Source organism: Prionailurus bengalensis, chromosome E1 (assembly GCF_016509475.1).
Source record: "Prionailurus bengalensis isolate Pbe53 chromosome E1, Fcat_Pben_1.1_paternal_pri, whole genome shotgun sequence".
NCBI classification, from domain to species: domain Eukaryota; kingdom Metazoa; phylum Chordata; class Mammalia; order Carnivora; family Felidae; genus Prionailurus; species Prionailurus bengalensis.
The window spans coordinates 23,618,169-23,635,215 of record NC_057347.1 but is presented as its reverse complement, the minus strand read 5'-3'; the positions used below and the strand labels follow the sequence as shown (position 1 = coordinate 23,635,215).

The window sequence follows — 17,047 nt, the reverse complement described above, 5'->3', positions numbered from 1 at the left end:
AGAAGAAGAAGAAGAAGGAAAACTAGCCCCTGTGGCCTGGGGATGGATGCTCTGAGTAGATTGTGACTCCAGGTAGCTCCAGGTATGGATACCCAGTGCTAACTCCAGGCTGGTGCCCCAGGAGTTCTCCAGTGCAGGGAGCTATCAGGTGTTAATAGCTTATGCACTGAGATTACAGGCCACCTGGACAGACACTAATTCTGCATTTTTCTTAGCACTTTAGTGCTTTGATGGTTATTATTCAGACCAGCAAGACGTTTCTTGTAACTTGTAAACAAAGAAGTACCTCTCTGAGGTTGGCTTAGGACAGCTCCTCCTTTTTGTCTTGCATCACACCCCCCCCCCCCCCACCCCTGTTCCCCTTGCCAGGAAAGCATTTTTTCCTTCCAAGAAGTAAATGCAGCTGCCAGAGCAACTTGGAAGAACTGAGTTGAACACCATGGACAGCGACATGGCCATTCCTTGGCGAGCCCTCTGGTCATCTCAGAGACAAGTGTGCTGCAGGGGGAGTGGTATGTTCACTCAGTACCTTGCAGTCTTTGATCCCTCAACCATGGCTCAGTCTCTTACTCCACTAATAGATGCCCTTCCTCTGTCTTCCAGTACACATTTACTAAGTTAATTTTGACAAAGCTATGATGGAATACACATGTATCCTTCATGATCAGACTCTCCTGAGCTTGGCACTGACACTAGGGCTTCTTGTTGTGGAGCTGCTCCTTGGTGAGGTCCCTCTGCTGTCAGGGAGCTTTCTGTGTCCTGACGGCTACCTGGGTCTGCAGCAGTATGTCCTTCTTCTGGGCGATAGGAGAAACTGGAGTAGCTCAGCCCATCTGGGCATTTCTGTAAGTAGCACTTACACACATTCTTCGTAGGCAGATCCAAGACCCTTTGGACGCACTGAAGGCGTCGGCTGGTGGTGTTGGGAGTGCTGTAAGGCAGGTGCTGAGCCACTCCCCACAGTCTCACAGAAAGGCGGTGTGTGGGCTTGAGCTAGGAGCCCGGAACCTTGTTTCTCTTCCTGGTTCTGTTATGTATCTTCTCTAAGTTGAAATCATCTCATGCTTTCTGAACCTTCTATTTTTTTTTTTTTTTAATTTTTTTTCAACGTTTATTTATTTTTGGGACAGAGACAGAGCATGAACGGGGGAGGGGCAGAGAGAGAGGGAGACACAGAATCGGAAACAGGCTCCAGGCTCCGAGCCATCAGCCCAGAGCCTGACGTGGGGCTCGAACTCACGGACCGCGAGATCGTGACCTGGCTGAAGTCGGACGCTTAACCGACTGCGCCACCCAGGCGCCCCAGAACCTTCTATTTTCTGATCTGTAAAACGGGTCGGGAGTGTTTGTCAGAGGAGCATCAGTTATATTTGTGCCCTCTGAGTGCTCTTTGGCAGACGTTGTTTTTCTAAACCTTGGACCTAGCTTTAGCATTTTATGCAGGTTTGTTGGCACAAGACTGACTAGCAGCAGCAGGGAGGGAGCATCATGTCTGTCTCACTTGGATTCTGCCCTGAGGACTCACAATCTGTTGTCTTTGCAGTACCAAGTGGCTTAGCACTGCCCAACAAAGGAGAGTTAACAGAGTAAGTTAGGCTTCCAGGCCACCCATTACTTATCCTTGATGAAAAGACCAGCAAGTCTGGAACCCTTTCCTCAGGAGGGCAAGTGACTTCCCAAACAGAATGATGATTTGGGAGACCATAAGACTGAGTCACTATTAATTAGACAGTAACCAAGTAACCTGGTTGGAAATTTGATTAGCATCTTCCAGATTTTCCACATTCAGGAAGGGAGTGATCACCAGCAGTTTGAGAGCCTAATTCTGTGTTTGTTACTGCAGTGACTTTGCTTTTTAAATCACTAGGATCGTGCCAGGGAAAAACTTGGAAGGGGCACGAGACTGTGTTCTGCGGCAGGACAGGATGTTCTCATAAAAGTTCTGCCCATTTCCATTTACAACTAACACACACATCTGTACACATTTCCTTATGCAACTATTTCTTGTTTCTCTTCAGGATGTGATCGCACCTATATACTTCATGTATGCTGCCATCAGAAGGGGTCCCCATCAGGGGCAGGACCCTTCAGACAAGGGCTCTTTCTGGGGAGGGACTTAGGATCTCTGTGTTCCAGCACTCTGAGTGCCCCAGTCTTGAAGCAGGGAATCTGGGTGGCTCACTCCAGCACTGACCTCTACAGGATGACCTCTACAGGATGTGTCCTCTGACTGGCAGCATCACCTACAAAATGCCAGTTACTGAGTTCCAGCTCCACTCTGGAACTACTGAAGTGGAAACTCTTGGGGTGTGGTTCAGCAGTCTGTGTTTTAACAAGATTCTGATGCATGTTAAAGTTTGAGAACCACTCCATTATGAAGCTATAACTTTTATTATTTTTTTTATTGAGGTATAATTGATATATAACATTTCAGGTGTACAACATAATGATTTAAAAAAAATGTTTTTAAGTTTATTTTCAGAGAGACAGAGACAGCATGAGCAGGGGAGGGCAGAGTAAGAGGTGGGGGGGAGAGAGAGAATCCCAAGCAGGCTCCACACTGTCAGTGCAGAGCCCCGTGTGGGGCTCGAACTCATGAACCGTGAGATCATGACCTGAGCTGAAATTAAGAGTCGGATGCTTAACTGACTGAGCCACCCAGGTGCCCCCAACATAATGTGATATTTCTTTTTTTTCAAGTTATTAAAAAAAATTTTTTTTTTAATGTTTATTCATTTTTGGAGACAGAGACAGAGTATGAGTGGGGGAGGGGCAGAGAGAGAGGGGCACACAGAATCTGAAGCAGGCTCCAGGCTCTGAGTTGTTAGCACTGAGCCTGACGTGGGGCTCAAACTCACAGACCTCGAGATCATAACCTGAGCTGAAGTTAGACGCTTCACCAAGCCATCTAGGCGCCCCTGATTTGATATTTCTATTAGTATAAAATGATGATCACAATAAGTCTAGTTAATATGCATCACTATACATAGTTATAAGTTTTTTGTGTGTGATGAGAATTTTAAGGATTTACTGTTAGCAACTGTCAAATATACTATACAGTATTATTAATTTGTACATTACATCCCCATGATTTATTTATACCTGGAAGTGTATCTTTAAACACCCTTCACCCATCTAGTGCCCCTTCCCCCCACTTCTGGCAATGATCAGTCTGCTTTCTGTATCTGTGAGCTCCAGTTTTTGTTTTCTTTTTTGATTCCACATACAACTGATACAGTATTTGTCTTTTTCTGACTTATTTCACTTAGCAAATCTCCCTCAAGATGTGTTCATGTTATCTCAAATGTAATATTTTCCTTATGGCTGAATAATATTCCACTGTGTATTTATACCACATTTTCTTTGTCTCTTCAATCTGTCAGTGGATCTTCAGGTTGTTTATGTGTCTTGGCAATGAACATGGGGGTGCGTATGTTTTTTCAAGTGAGTGTTTTCATTTTCTTAAGATAAATACCTGGAAGTGGACTGCTGGATCATATGGTACTCCTATTTTCTTTTTTTTTTTAAAGTAACCTCTACCCCCAATGAGGGGCTCAAACTCATGACCCCAAGATCAAGAGTCACATGCTCTGGGGCGCCTGGTTGCCTCAGTTGGTTGAACGTCTGACTTTGGCTCAGGTCACAATCTCACAGCTTGTGGGTTCGAGCCCTGCGTTGGGCTTTGTGCTAACAGCTCAGAGCCTGGAGCCTGCTTCGGATTCTGTGTCTTCCTCTCTCTCTGCGCCTCCCCTGCTTGTGCTCTGTCTCTCAAAAATTAATAAACATACAAAAATTTTTAAAAAAAAGAAAGAGTCACATGCTCTACCGACTGAACCAGCCAGCTGCCCCTGGGAGTTCTATTTTTAATTTCTTGAGGTGCCTCCATACTGTTTTCCATGGTGGCTGCACCAGTTTCCATTCTCACCAACAGTGTCCACAGGTTCCTTTTTCTCCACATTCTTGCTAACACCTGTTGTTTCTTGTCTTTTTGATAATAGTCATTCTAACTATAACTATGAGATATCTAATGATATCTCATTGTGATATATCACATTGTTTTACAGATGTTGAACCATCCATGCATCCCTGGGGAATGAATCCCACTTGATTGTGATGTATTGTTCTTTTAATGTATTGAATTTAGTTTGCTGATACTTTGTTGAGGATTTTTGTATTATGTTCATTAGGGATATTGGCCTGTAATTTTCTTGTGATGTCCTTGTCTGGTTTTAGTATCAACATAATCCTGACCTTGTAAAATGAGTTTGGAAGTGTTCCTTCCTTTTGTATGTTTTGGAAGAGTTTGAGAAGAGTGGTATTAATTCTTAAATGTTTGGTAGAATTCACCAGTGAAGCTCTGTGGTCCTGGACTTTTGTTTGTTGGAAAGTTTTTGATTACTGATTCAATCTCCTTCCTAGTTACTGGTCCATTCATATTTTCTACTTCTTCATGATTCATTCTTGGCAGGTTGTATGTTTCTAGGAATTTGTCCATTTAAGTTGTCCAGTTTGTTGGGATATAATTATTTATAATAGTCTCTTATGATCTTTGGTATTTCTGTGGTATCAGTCATAACTTCTTGCATTTCTGATTTTATTAATTTGAGTCCTCTTTTTTTCTTAGCCTAGTTGAAGGCTTGCAATTTTATTATCCTTTTAAAGAACGAGCTTTCAGTTTCATTGATCTTTTCTATTGTCTTTTTAGTCTCTATTTTTTTAGTCTCATTTATTTTCTCTTTGACCTTTGTTGTTTCCCTCCTTCTACTAATTTTGGGCTTTTTTAAAAAATCTAGTTCCTTGAGGTGTAAAGTTAGATTTTTTTTGAGAGCTCTCTTGATTCTTGATGTAGGTATTTGTCATTATGAACTTCCTTCTCAGAACTGCTTTTGCTGTATTCCATAAGTTTTGGTATGCTAGATTTCCATTTTCATTTGTCTCAAGGTAGTTTTTTATTTTTTATGACCCATTAGTTCAGTAGCATGTTGTTTAATCTCCACATATTTGTTAATTTTATAGTGTTCTTCCGGTAATTGATTTCTAGTTTCATACCATTGTGGTCAGAAAAGATGCTAGATATCACTTCTGTCTTCTTTTATTAAGACTTGTTTTATGGCCTAATGTATAATCCATCCTGGAGAATGTTCCATGTGCTCTTGATAATATGTTTTCTCTTGCTTTTGGGTTTAAGTCCATCTGGTCTAAGGTGTTGTTTAAGGCCAATGTTTCCTTATTGATTTTTGAATTGATTTTTGAACTGGATGATCTATCCATTATCGAAAGTGGGGTGTTAAAGTCCCCTACTACTATTATTGCTGTCTATTTCTTCCTTTGGGTTTATTAATATTGTTTTGTATCCTTAGGTGTCCCTATGTAAGGTACATAACTACTTTTCATGTTTTTAAAAAGTAATCTCTAAGCCCAACATGGGGCTTGAACTCAAAACCCTGAGTTCAAGCATACTCCACCGACAGAGTCCACCAGGCACCCCTGTATCATTATGTTATGCCCTTCTTGTCTCTTATTACAGCCTTTGTTTTAAAGTGTTTTTTGTCTGATGTAAATATAGTTATCCCAGCCTCCTTTTGGTTTCCATTTACATGTAATGTCTCTTTCTGTCCCTTCACTTTCAGTATGCTTGTGTCCTTACATCTGAAGTCAGTCTTTTGTAGGCAACATGAGTCTTTTTTCATTCAGCCATTTTATCTTTTGATTGAAGAATTTAGTTCATTTATATCTAATTACTGACAGGTACATACTTATTGCCATTATTGTTAATTGTTTCCTGGCTGTTTGTAAATTCTGTTACTTTTGTCTTTGTGATTTGATGATTTTGTGGTATGCTTAGATTCCTTTACCTTTTGTGTACCTATTATAGGCTTTTGTTTTGTGGCTACCATGTGGCTTATTTATAACAACTTACAAGAGTCTGTCTTAAGCTGATAACAACTTAAGTTTGAATACATGCTAAAGCTCTATGGTTTTACTCCCTCCCCCCACCCCCCACTTTATATATACATTTTTTCCATTCTATATTTTTGATGTCACATTTTACATCTTTTTTTTTTTTTAAGTTTATTTATTTTTGAGACAGAGACAGAGCATGAACGGGGGAAGGTCAGAGAGAGAGGGAGACACAGAATCCGAAGCAGGCTCCAGGCTCTGAGCTGTCAGCACAGAGCCCTACGCGGGGCTCAAACTCACGGACTGTGAGATCATGACCTGAGCCGAAGTCGGACGCTTAACCGACTGAGCCACCCAGGCGCCCCAACATTTTACATCTTTTTATCTTGTATATCCCTTAACTAATTATTGTATTTACAATTTTATTACTTTTGTTTTTTTAACCTTTATACTAGCTTGTGATTAATCTACCACCTTTACATTGTTATTCTAAATTTTACTATATTTACCTTCACCAATGAGATTTATACTTTTACGTGTTTTCCCATTACTTTCTTTTTGGCTTAAAGAAGTCCTTTAATATTTCTTGCAAGGCTAGTTTAGTGGTGATGAACTCCTTCCTTTGCTTTTGCTTGTCTGGAAAACCCTCTCCTTTACTTCTGAATGACAGCTTTGCTGGGTATTCTTGGAAGTTTTTTTTTTTACTGCCCTGAATATGTTGTGCCACACCCCTCTGGCCTGCAAAGTTTCTGCTAAAAAATCTGATACTCTTGGGGGGGGGGGGTTCCCTTTTATGTAGCAAGTTGTTTTACTGCTTTTATCCTCTCCTTGTCTTTTAACATTCAACAGCTTGATTATAATGTATCTTAGTGTGAGTCTCTTTAGGTTCTTCTTTGGAATTCTCTGAGCTTCCTCAGTCTGGATATCTGTTTCCTTCTCCAGCCAGGTTAGGGAAGCTTTCAGCCATCATTTCTCCAAATACATTTTGTGTTACTTTCTCTTATAATGTGAATGTTGGTCCACTTGATGTCCCATAAGTATCTTAAGCTGTCTTCACTTTTCTCATTCTTTTGCTGCTCTGATTGTGTCATACGGGTCTCCTGTTGAAACCCTCTAATATATTTCTAGTATATTTTCCAGTTCAGTTAGTGTGTTCTTCAGTGCTATGATTTCTATTTGGTACTTTCTTATATCCTCTATCTGTTGAAGCTCTGTGTTCACTTTTTCAAGTTTAGTGAGCATCTTTATGACTCTTATTTTGAAGTCTTTATTAGGTAAATCACTTCAATCTCGTATCCTGAGATTTTATCTTGTTCTTTCATTTGGAACATATTCCTGTTTCTTTATTTTCCTCAACTCTGTGTTGATTTCTATGCATTAGATAGCCACCTCTCCCAGTCTTGAAGGAGTGGCCTCGTGTAGGAGATAAGCCTGATTGTTCAATACTGCCTTAGTTTTGGTTTTCTCTCAAACCTTTGTGACTGTCCAAGCAGCCTATTTATTTTTAGTGGCTCCTAGTAGTTGGCCATGTGACAGGTCATGTTCTAAAGGGGAGGATCTCAGTCAGCAGCTTTTAACATATGCAGATATACATAATAATCCTGTGGGACTGCAAAAGTTGTCTGTCCCACTGGCCAGCCAAGCCAGGTGGTCTAGAGGTGCCCCCCTGGGCAGCAGTCACAAAAATCAGGGCACCAGACAGGTATACAAGTTCCTTTCCAGGAGATACTGGAGACCTAGAGTGGGGCAGAGGGAAAGCACAGAGACGGTATCCCCTGGCCTCCATCTGAGGCTCAAGCTCCAGAACAAGCAATAGCCTTTTTCACAGAAAGGCAGAGGGTATGTTTCAGTTGGCTGTCTGTGCAGTGCCCTGGGGGTAGCCAGCTGAAGTCTCTTCAGTTCCAACAATCTCATGGGGTGCAGAGGCGCAAGCCCTGCTGACCACCAGAGCTGGCAGGCAGTGGGTCCCCTGGTGGCAGCCACCAAAACCAGGATACCAGACACATGTCTGGGCACTTAACAGTTAATCCCAAGTTCCTCGCTGGAAGAGGAGGGAGAGGATGACAGTGGATGCTTATTACATCCATGTGTGTTTAATTAGAAGCCTGCCCCTCAAGCCGCATGCTAAAACTATTTTTAAAGCTTTTCAAAAATGTTAAATAGGAACATGTCAGATGATCCAGCCCTTCTAGTCCTAGGTATTTAACCAAGAGAAAGGAAGGCATACCTCCACAGATACCTATATATGAATGTTTTACACCATTTTATACATCAGCTTTGCTTGTAATAGCCTCAAGCTACAAACAACCCAGTTTCCATCAGTAAGTGAATAAACCATCTATACCATGGAATACTACTCAGCAGTAAAAAGGAATGAACTGTTGATACATGCAACAACATAGAGGAATGTCAAACTATGGCGAGTGAGAAAGCCAGGCCAAACAAAAAAACCTATATTATCATTCTGTTTTATAAACATCTAGGAAATGTAAAAATAATGACAGAAAACATCAGTGGTTGCTTGGGAATGGGGCTAGAGGGTGAGGGAGGAATGAATTATAAAGGAGCGTGAGGAAATTTGGAGGTGGTGATGGATCAAATTATGTTGAGGTCATGGTGTGTCGAATATACACAGAATTCAAAACTCATTGGCGCCTGAGTGGCTCGGTCAGTTAAGCATCTGACTCTTGATTTCGGCTCAGGTCATGATCTCAGAGTCAAGGGATCAAGATCCATGCTGAGTGTGGATCCTGCTTGGGATGCTCTCCCTCCTTCCTCCCTCCTCTGCACACACTCTCTCTTCCTCTCTCCAAAAATAAAAAAGAATTCAAAAATTGAAAACTCCTCAAATTGTACACTTGGTCAAGTTGTGTATCAACTTGTATGTCAGTCATACCTCAACAGAGCTGTGGAAAAAGTTAAATGTGGTGGTTACCTGGGAAAAGCAGAGGGACAGGTAGGGGAGGAACCCATTTTTAACAATGCTTGTTGGTGGTCATCATACTGTTACATAAAAAACTAAGATGTCCAATTTGGAAGAGAGAATGAGATTTCCGATGCTGTCCGCAGCACCAGCACCTCCTGCAGGTAGCATTTGTGAAGCTGGCCCCCTGCGCCTGGCTTAGCTGAGGGCACGTGGAAGAGACTAGCTTGTTCTGCCTCTCTTCTGGGCCCATTGAGCAGTGCCTTACATTTCCTTTCAAAAAACTTGTTATGGCCCAAACTGCACTTAATGTTTGTCACACCGTGGGTTACACGTCATTCACAAAAAGCTGAGACTTAGATTGATACTTCCAAACTGGCACATCCTTTAAATGCACATCTAGATATATTTAGCGTGCTTTCCACTCCCTAGATTTATTCCAGTCAAACCCAATTTAGTAGTAAAAACCCAGGAGGAATTCTTTTGAACTTCCTGATTGGCTACATTGTTGCCTCTTTGTCTTTCTGCAGATCTGATTTGTATCCACTGTGATCAACACTCTGAATTAGGACTTTCCAGATCCTGACCCAGGACTGCAGAGTAACCAGATTCCTCCCAAGTGAGTGGCTCCAGCACCACTTCTGTCCGTGGAACTGAAAGTGTTCTCATTCAGCTGAAATCACTTTAGGTGCCCCTACCCTACCCTGGGTGGGGATGAACACACTTCCCAGTGGGCCCAGACTATAAAGCAGTGTGAGAAAGTGATGTGTCTGAAATCTCAGGAAACCAATATTTTCCATTTCTTTTGTTACTGGTTTACTCTATGGGCATTATATAATATTAAAGTCTTTTATATCAAATACTCTACTAATTTAAATGTAGATTTTCAAATATTAAACTACATTTTAATTTCAACACGCATCTGAAGCCAGTGGGATTCATCTTGCTGCTGAGAATTGTCTGAGGAAGGTGACGTTCTCATTTAACCACACCCAGGGTCAGGTCAGCCAAAATTGCTCATGAACTTAGACTAATGTATTTTTTTTAATTATGTAACTCATCTAAGTAATCTCTATACCCAACTTGGGGGGTCGAACTCACAACCCTGAGATCAAGAGTTGCATGCTCTGCTAAGAGCACGCAAGCTAGGGAGGGGCAGAGAGATGGGGACAGAGGATCCAAAGCAGACTCTGCTTTGATAGCAGTGACCCTGATGTGGGGCCCAAACTCTCGGACTGTGAGATCATGACCCCTGCTGAAGTCGGGCGCTTAACTGAGACACCCAGGTGGCCCAAGACTATTGTATTTTTGAGATCATGGCCTTCAAAGTGCCTTGGGTTATTCCCATGGAGACACCACAGCACAAGTTACTATTTAGCTATTTTGTTTTTTAAATAACGAAGGGCTAAGGTGACCAAATGTCCTGGCTTTTCTGGAACTCATTCTGAATTCAGTATCTTTTTAGTTCATAAAGGCAGTTCCTTTAATATATTACCTAATGTGATCATTTTTATACCTTTATAAGATTGCTATGTCTAGAACTAGGTTTAGGAAGATAATAGCAATCATAGCAGCATAAGTAGGCAAGAAGTGTATGAAAGAACATGGCTACAGGAGTGATCAGAATTTCTCGTTTCTTCCTAATTACCAAGGAACACCACTCCCTTCAGTTCGAGCAAGGCCCTGCAGGATTGCTGTTCAGGAACCAGTTGGGCATGTTTCTGCGTTTAGACTATTTCTAAAATAGAATGACTATTTCCATTTAGTACCTCTTTTTTTTTTTTTTTTTTAATAGAATCACCAGAGAGCTGAGTTTTAACCTTGATTTTAGGCTACTTTTCCTGTTAATCAATAGGAAATGATTTGTCTACATCCTTGAAAGAATGGAGTCTATTATAGAAAATGACCACTTCTAATCCTTTCACCTTCCCATTCCACAAAACTATAGAAGGCCATGATGAATCAAGAATCGATAGCATTTAAAGTACTGACAGATACCTGTGTTTTGCAGGAAGGACACTGATTTTGGATTCCTTGGTGGAGGAACACAAAACCCTCTGGTCTTGCTGCCAACGATGCAAGTGTGATTGCTGGCATCTTCATGGGCTCCAGAGGTCACAGCACGCTCCCACGGACTCTCATGGCCCCTCGGATGATTTCTGAGGGAGACATAGGAGGCATCGCTCAAATTACCTCCTCTCTCTTCCTGGGCAGAGGCAGTGTGGCCTCCAACCGGCACCTCCTCCAAGCTCGTGGCATCACCTGCATCGTTAATGCTACCATTGAGATCCCCAATTTCAACTGGCCCCAATTTGAATATGTTAAAGTGCCTCTGGCTGACATGCCCCATGCCCCCATTGGACTGTACTTTGACACTGTGGCCGACAAGATCCACAGTGTGAGCAGGAAGCATGGGGCCACGTTGGTGCACTGTGCCGCGGGGGTGAGCCGCTCGGCCACTCTCTGCATCGCTTACCTGATGAAATTCCACAGTGTGTGCCTGCTGGAGGCGTACAACTGGGTGAAAGCCCGTAGGCCTGTCATCAGGCCCAACGTAGGTTTCTGGAGGCAGTTGATAGACTACGAGCGCCAGCTCTTTGGGAAGTCGACAGTTAAAATGGTACAGACACCTTATGGCATAGTTCCAGACGTTTATGAGAAAGAGTCCCGACACCTGATGCCTTACTGGGGGATATAATGCCACCAAAGCCTGCATCAGCAGCCCCTTGAGCAGTACCAGCATCTGCTACACACCGTCTGTTCCCCTCTTCACCTTTCTTTTCAAATGGTTGACTCCTGGCTCTCCCTGAAGTGTTTTTTACACTGGGTGTTCAGGTTTATTTTAAAAGATGGGGGGTGGGGGGAGGAACATAAGGGGAATGCATACATTGCTAGTAACATTTTTAAAACTAACATTTTGGAATAGTGTTTATGAAAATCTTTAACTGGCTTTTAATCATTTTTAACAATTTGAACAGTTTAATAAACTGTTTGGTTCTGCTATATTCTGAATCCCATGCCTTTAGGCATCACGGCAGGTGCCAGAGGAGCTCAGTGCAAAAATCACTTTGGGTCCTGATTAACCCTTTAGAGACAAGCTTTGCCCAAGGCTGCTGACCACACAAATGCTTAGGGAAGATTGATACCAGCTTCAGTCTCTACTGGATTAGCCCTACTCTTTCCTTTCCTATTTAGTGACTCTGTAAGTTAAAAAACAAAAACAAACAAAAAAAAAAACCTTTGTTATCTAGTTGTTAAGTAATTATAATGAAATCTGCTGCAAACACCCTCTTGGAATCATTGTGCCCCAGGACTACATTAGCATTATTTTTAATAAATATATCTGCATAACCTATTAGAATTTTTACTAAGAACTCCAGGGTGTGTGTATGTGTGTGTTGATGCTGGAAGAAAGATGCTCTCCAGTAACTGCATTAAAATCCGGCTCCGGTGACAACTATGCCACTTAAAATAGACCTCTCGGCTGAACTGTGTCAGCGTTTCACATCCTTGCAGATGGGCAGACGTTAATATCAGTCACAGTGCTAAAGCTGTGGAAAACAGCACAGAGTGTCCACTCTGATAAAAAAAGATAGTTTTCGGATGTCTTTGGCAACTGGAGTGCACCAAAGCAGTGAGTCCTCCATCAAAGAAATTGTTTTTTAACAAAAGCTATGCCTTTGCTCTACACAAAATGTCCTAAACCAAACCTCCATAGAAGTGACCATCAAACAACAATGACTTCTTTTGTTGAAACTTGGAACCATGTCATCCGGTTCACTGCTCCTAATAAATATGACAGCATAACTCATCAGGGACTTGGGAGAAGTGTAATTAGTTCTTCCCTATTCCACACTCCTCACAAACTATTGGGAACCATCAGATTGCCCCTGCTCAGTCACAGTGCTGCTTTATCTTTCTTCATTTGCCACGTAGGTTGTAGCTTGCTTCTCTGTGGAATAATTTTCTAGGCTTTTGGCCCGTCTTGACAAGAAGCCATAAATATGCCGGTGGTTACATATTTATATAAATTATATTTTCTAGATTTTTATCTGGTCCGTGGCAGTGGTTTCATCCAAATTCTACCTTGTTTCTTCCCAGTCACTTTTATAAACATGTACTACAGTCTAAATAGGAAAATTAAAATGAGGTTAATAGTTTGGGAAATCAGAGGAACCCATAAATGAATGCTGCATCAATTAGCACATGATCGAAAAGCAGTGAAAAGAACAAAGCAATTCGTGGCTGTGGATGCTATGGCTTCTCTAGTATGAAGGCAAACTGTAAGTCCTGTAGTCTTTGGATAAGAGTCCAAAAATAACCACTGTACTACAGTAAGAGAACACTGGGTGACAGATGTTCTTGGTAGGAAAATTTCCGGCAGAAATCCTGGCCAACACCACTACTGGGATGTAACTAAGCATTCTTAGTACTTAAGCCTAACACCTTTCTAATCTAAATGTCAGAGTTTATTAGCTGGTCACAAAAGGAAGGCGTGTGACCTAGAAGGTGTTTGTTAGGGGAATTTCTGTGGTGATCCCCAGTGCAGGGCAAGCATTTCAAGTTTCTATAATGTAGAGGCCCTATAATCTTACCAAAGCTTAGGATCACACAAGTTATCAAAAGGCAAGTAGAAGGCATCTTTAAACAAGACATAGGTACATGCATACAAAATATTCAAGTAATTTAGAATATGCAACCTATTTAGAGTGTTAACTAGTAGTCACAGGACAAATAAGGCACGGATAATATACCCTGTGCCGCCTCTACATTGAGCACATCCAGACAAAAATTAAGTTACACACTAAGCCATAAAACGTCTAAAAGCAAAACAATACCAAAAGAGAAAAGCGCTTATTCACCGCCACTCAGGCAGCGGGGCGGGAGCTGTCGGCACCTCGCGCAGTACGGAAAGAAGTAACCTTGGTTACTGTTTCCAAGGACACTGGACTCTGGCGCGTCAGAGCCGAGATGTAGAGGAGCGCAGTGTTGAGTCGTCTGAATAAACTTGCACACGTAAAGAAAGTGCAAGGGTATGGCTGCACACTCTGGAAATCCTTACTGGTGGTATGTGAGTGAACATTTCCACTACTAAACAGTATTTTTCATAGCAAAGCCTTTTGGCGACTGCTGTATATGCCTCTAGCGCCTCCCATGGAGTGACCAGACCTGCCGTACCTGGTGAGGCCGGCAGTGATTATCCTTGCGCTCTGCAACCTCTCTAGGAATGGAACCATTCTGGTTAGCAGGTGAGCACACGTTAAAAATGTCATTGACACAGGCCATTGCGACAGAATAGCAGCCCATATGGCATTTCCAGAAACTGTCTCAGCGCTGTGAATCCTGTCAAACTGGGAGACATTCTTAACTGCAAACAAAGGCAGATTCGGTCATCCTGCCCTACCATGGAATGTACCAGACGGGTCAGAGGCCCGCTTCAGTCCTGGCGCCGTGATGAAACTCTAGGTGCTGCTCAGGCTGAAGTGGAGACAGAGGCCTCAGGGAAGCCTGAGGACCCAGCCTGATGCTGTGGGTACTAAGTCAGGTAGCCCTGTGGAGGACAAAGGCCCTGAGGGTAATAACTCAGGCTGTGTCAGTCACCCAGCTGGAAGGGAATCTGGAGAAAATGAGAAGCAGACTTATCTCGTCAACACTTCCCTGTGCATTCTGGGGCCCAGCAAGGTAAAGCAGAAGCCTCATCAACAGCTGTTTAACAAAAACGTCCTATACCTTCCTTGGAGAAGACACCACTAAGGGAATAGAACAGGATCCCCTCAAGTTTAGTGCCAGGAAGGGAAAACCACCTACTTAATTATGTAAAACGGCAATTTTATACCCAAAATGACCTTGTTCAGTTCACAAATAAAAACTGACTCGAGGTCAGAGCCTAAGTCACACGACTTGTGAAACACAAGAGTCAAAATCTCTTTGTAAAGCACAGAATTTACAAGTCAGAGACGTGTATGTCCTAGGTTGGCCTGTTCTTCCCAGGGCTTCACAGCTTCACAGTCCTTAGCCACTTCGCTTTTTTTTTTCTTTCTTTCTGATTTTATGCATTCAGTTCTAAGCAGCAAATTCCCTACACCAGATAGCAAGCATGAGCCTTTTCCTTCCAGAATTCCATGCAGTTTTTGAACACTTTGCTTCCACTGTTTCTAAGTCATGTACCTCAACCATAAATATACATACATCTGTTTGCCTCAGTAGGCCAGGAACTCCACCTTCCAACTGTGAATGAATTTTCAGGTCTCTCACATAATACTGCGAAGTCAGGCAGTACTGGTCCCTCTGCAGTCATTTCTGGACATTTGGACAAAGGCCACTGCCAAGAGGTTTCATCCAGCTGCCTTTCCAAAACTTGTCTGCAAAAAATACCACGTTCACAGTCTTTGAGGTAAAAGAAAGTTTTCAGTGAAGGCTCCGAAAGGGGAAGGGTGTTTATTCATCCTGATACACAAAGATTTGGGCCTCTGTCAAAATGAACATTCAATCCATTGCAAAGTGCCCAGGCGTGTTTTGAGAAAATGCCTTCTTGAACGCTGATAGTTTGAGAAATGAACAAAAGAAGAACTGGTTCAGCTGTGACCGCAAAGTCGGTAAATCTGCCCTCACCCACTTCCATCGTCTGATGGAGATGAACGGAAGTTTTTCGATAAAAAGAACATCAGTTTAGTCACAATGTCCCCTTTTTATTCATTTCAGATATCAACAAGCTACATGTGGGTAAATGCATTCTACTTCACAGGACAGCAGGGTTCTAGATAGAAGCGAGCACTGGCTCAAAACGTTCTTGCCAATTCCAATCCTATTACAATTTATTTTTCTTCAAACGTCAAAATGTCAATTCTTCACAGTTTCAATACACGGCAGCAGCAAATGATTCCTTAAAGAAAATCGTGCCATATTTTAAGACATCTTAGCAGAACTAGAGAGAAGTTAGCAAACTTCTGGTGCCACATGCAGTTTGGGCAGGGCAATTTTACCTCAAATCCCTAAGACTTGTGGTGGGACCTAGGGGACAAATGTCTGCAGGAACGACTGGGAGCTCGCAGCTTCTTTCTCACCCCTGACCGTGCAGGGAACTCCTCCTATAGCTTCGTGGAAGCGAACTGCGCAGTCCTGCATTCTGTTCATTGGTCCCTGTCTCCTCCTGGGGTATGATGGGAAAACAGACCCAGTAGGTACCTCAAAGAGGTACTTTTCAGAGCAAATCAGGCAGGATGAGGCCGGGAGGTTTTGGTTCAACACAGTTGATCCAGAAGTTGGCACAGCTGGCGTGATACTGGTGTCCTCCATATGCCAGCTTGAAGCTGTCCGTTTCGGAGTTGAATGCCTGCCAAAAATAAACAGATATGTGGGGCGAGTCAGGCTGCTTCTGCACCTAAGAGCTGGTCGGCACCCTGCACGCATCCCTCGCCAGGTCACAGAGGCTGAGGCCACACTGGCACACACACAAAAGCTGAGCAGGTGGCTACAGGGTTCAAGTGAGAAAGTTTTTTGCTGCTAATTAAAGGCATAAAAAAATCTTTACCATTAAACCCAGTTTCAGCAAAAGAAGGCCAAATGGTTCATAGCAAAGGCAGACCGAGGCTACGGGGGGTTGTGTGTGGGGGTGTTCATGTTACGGGGAACTAAAATAGCTGTGGAGGATTTTTATCCCTCGTTGTGCCAAAGGGAGCCCTGCCCTCAGGCTGGCACTGAATGATACGTACAGTCCCTTCCATTTCTGGGGCTGATTACAGTCCTCTCATGGAAAAAACAAAAGATTAAAAGCTCTCAGGGTCGAATGCCACTGGGACCTGATAACGGAATCAACGTAATTAAAAAGTCCAAATAGGTATAGGATTTGTAAAAATAAAGACATTGAACAGGTCAGAATTACTTCCAGATGACTAATGCTTACAGGTAAGTCACAGCCAGCCAGTCCTCACCTCAGTTCCCTGGAGGGTGTCCTAAAGCACTACAAGTAAACAAGTAACACAGAACTCTAAACCCCAATTTGTTTTTGATCACTGCCAAATCGTGATGCTCTCTGATCTCGCTCCATGTCACAACTTCCAGTCTTCCAGAAGTTGCTCATTCTGTTACCTTGTTCATCACAGAGGGAAAAATGACTTGTAACACCAGAAGCCAATTACAAGAGCTACGAACATGCAAACAAGACAAGTGGACCCACGCAGACACACTAGCTGGTCAAATCAAACAGACTATGGGAACAGACAG

General features: G+C 42.6%; 2 protein-coding genes and 1 long non-coding RNA gene across 36 annotated transcripts in view; 1 reads left to right on the top strand and 2 right to left on the bottom strand.

Annotated features, from left to right (window-relative positions):
- Positions 1-231: 231 nt before the first annotated feature.
- On the bottom strand, positions 232-10,927 carry LOC122485261. The gene is made up of 3 exons (XR_006297826.1): positions 10,823-10,927; positions 1,310-1,324; positions 232-1,074 (listed from the first exon to the last, which is right to left on the bottom strand). It is a non-coding gene; the product is annotated as an uncharacterized LOC122485261 (long non-coding RNA).
- On the top strand, positions 10,926-12,175 carry DUSP14 (dual specificity phosphatase 14). Its single transcript, XM_043583799.1, has one exon. It carries the CDS (start codon positions 10,926-10,928, stop codon positions 11,520-11,522), a length of 597 nt encoding a protein of 198 aa, XP_043439734.1. The 3' UTR covers positions 11,523-12,175.
- Positions 12,176-13,450: 1,275 nt separating this feature from the next.
- SYNRG (synergin gamma) overlaps positions 13,451-17,047 on the bottom strand; it is an 86,538-nt gene continuing 82,941 nt past the window's right edge. For all 34 annotated transcript variants that reach the window (XM_043583778.1, XM_043583766.1, XM_043583767.1 and 31 more), the window contains one exon: positions 13,451-16,157. In XM_043583778.1, the coding sequence (XP_043439713.1) occupies positions 16,026-16,157 (132 nt within the window). In that variant the 3' untranslated portion in view covers positions 13,451-16,025. The remainder of the gene's footprint in view (positions 16,158-17,047) is intronic.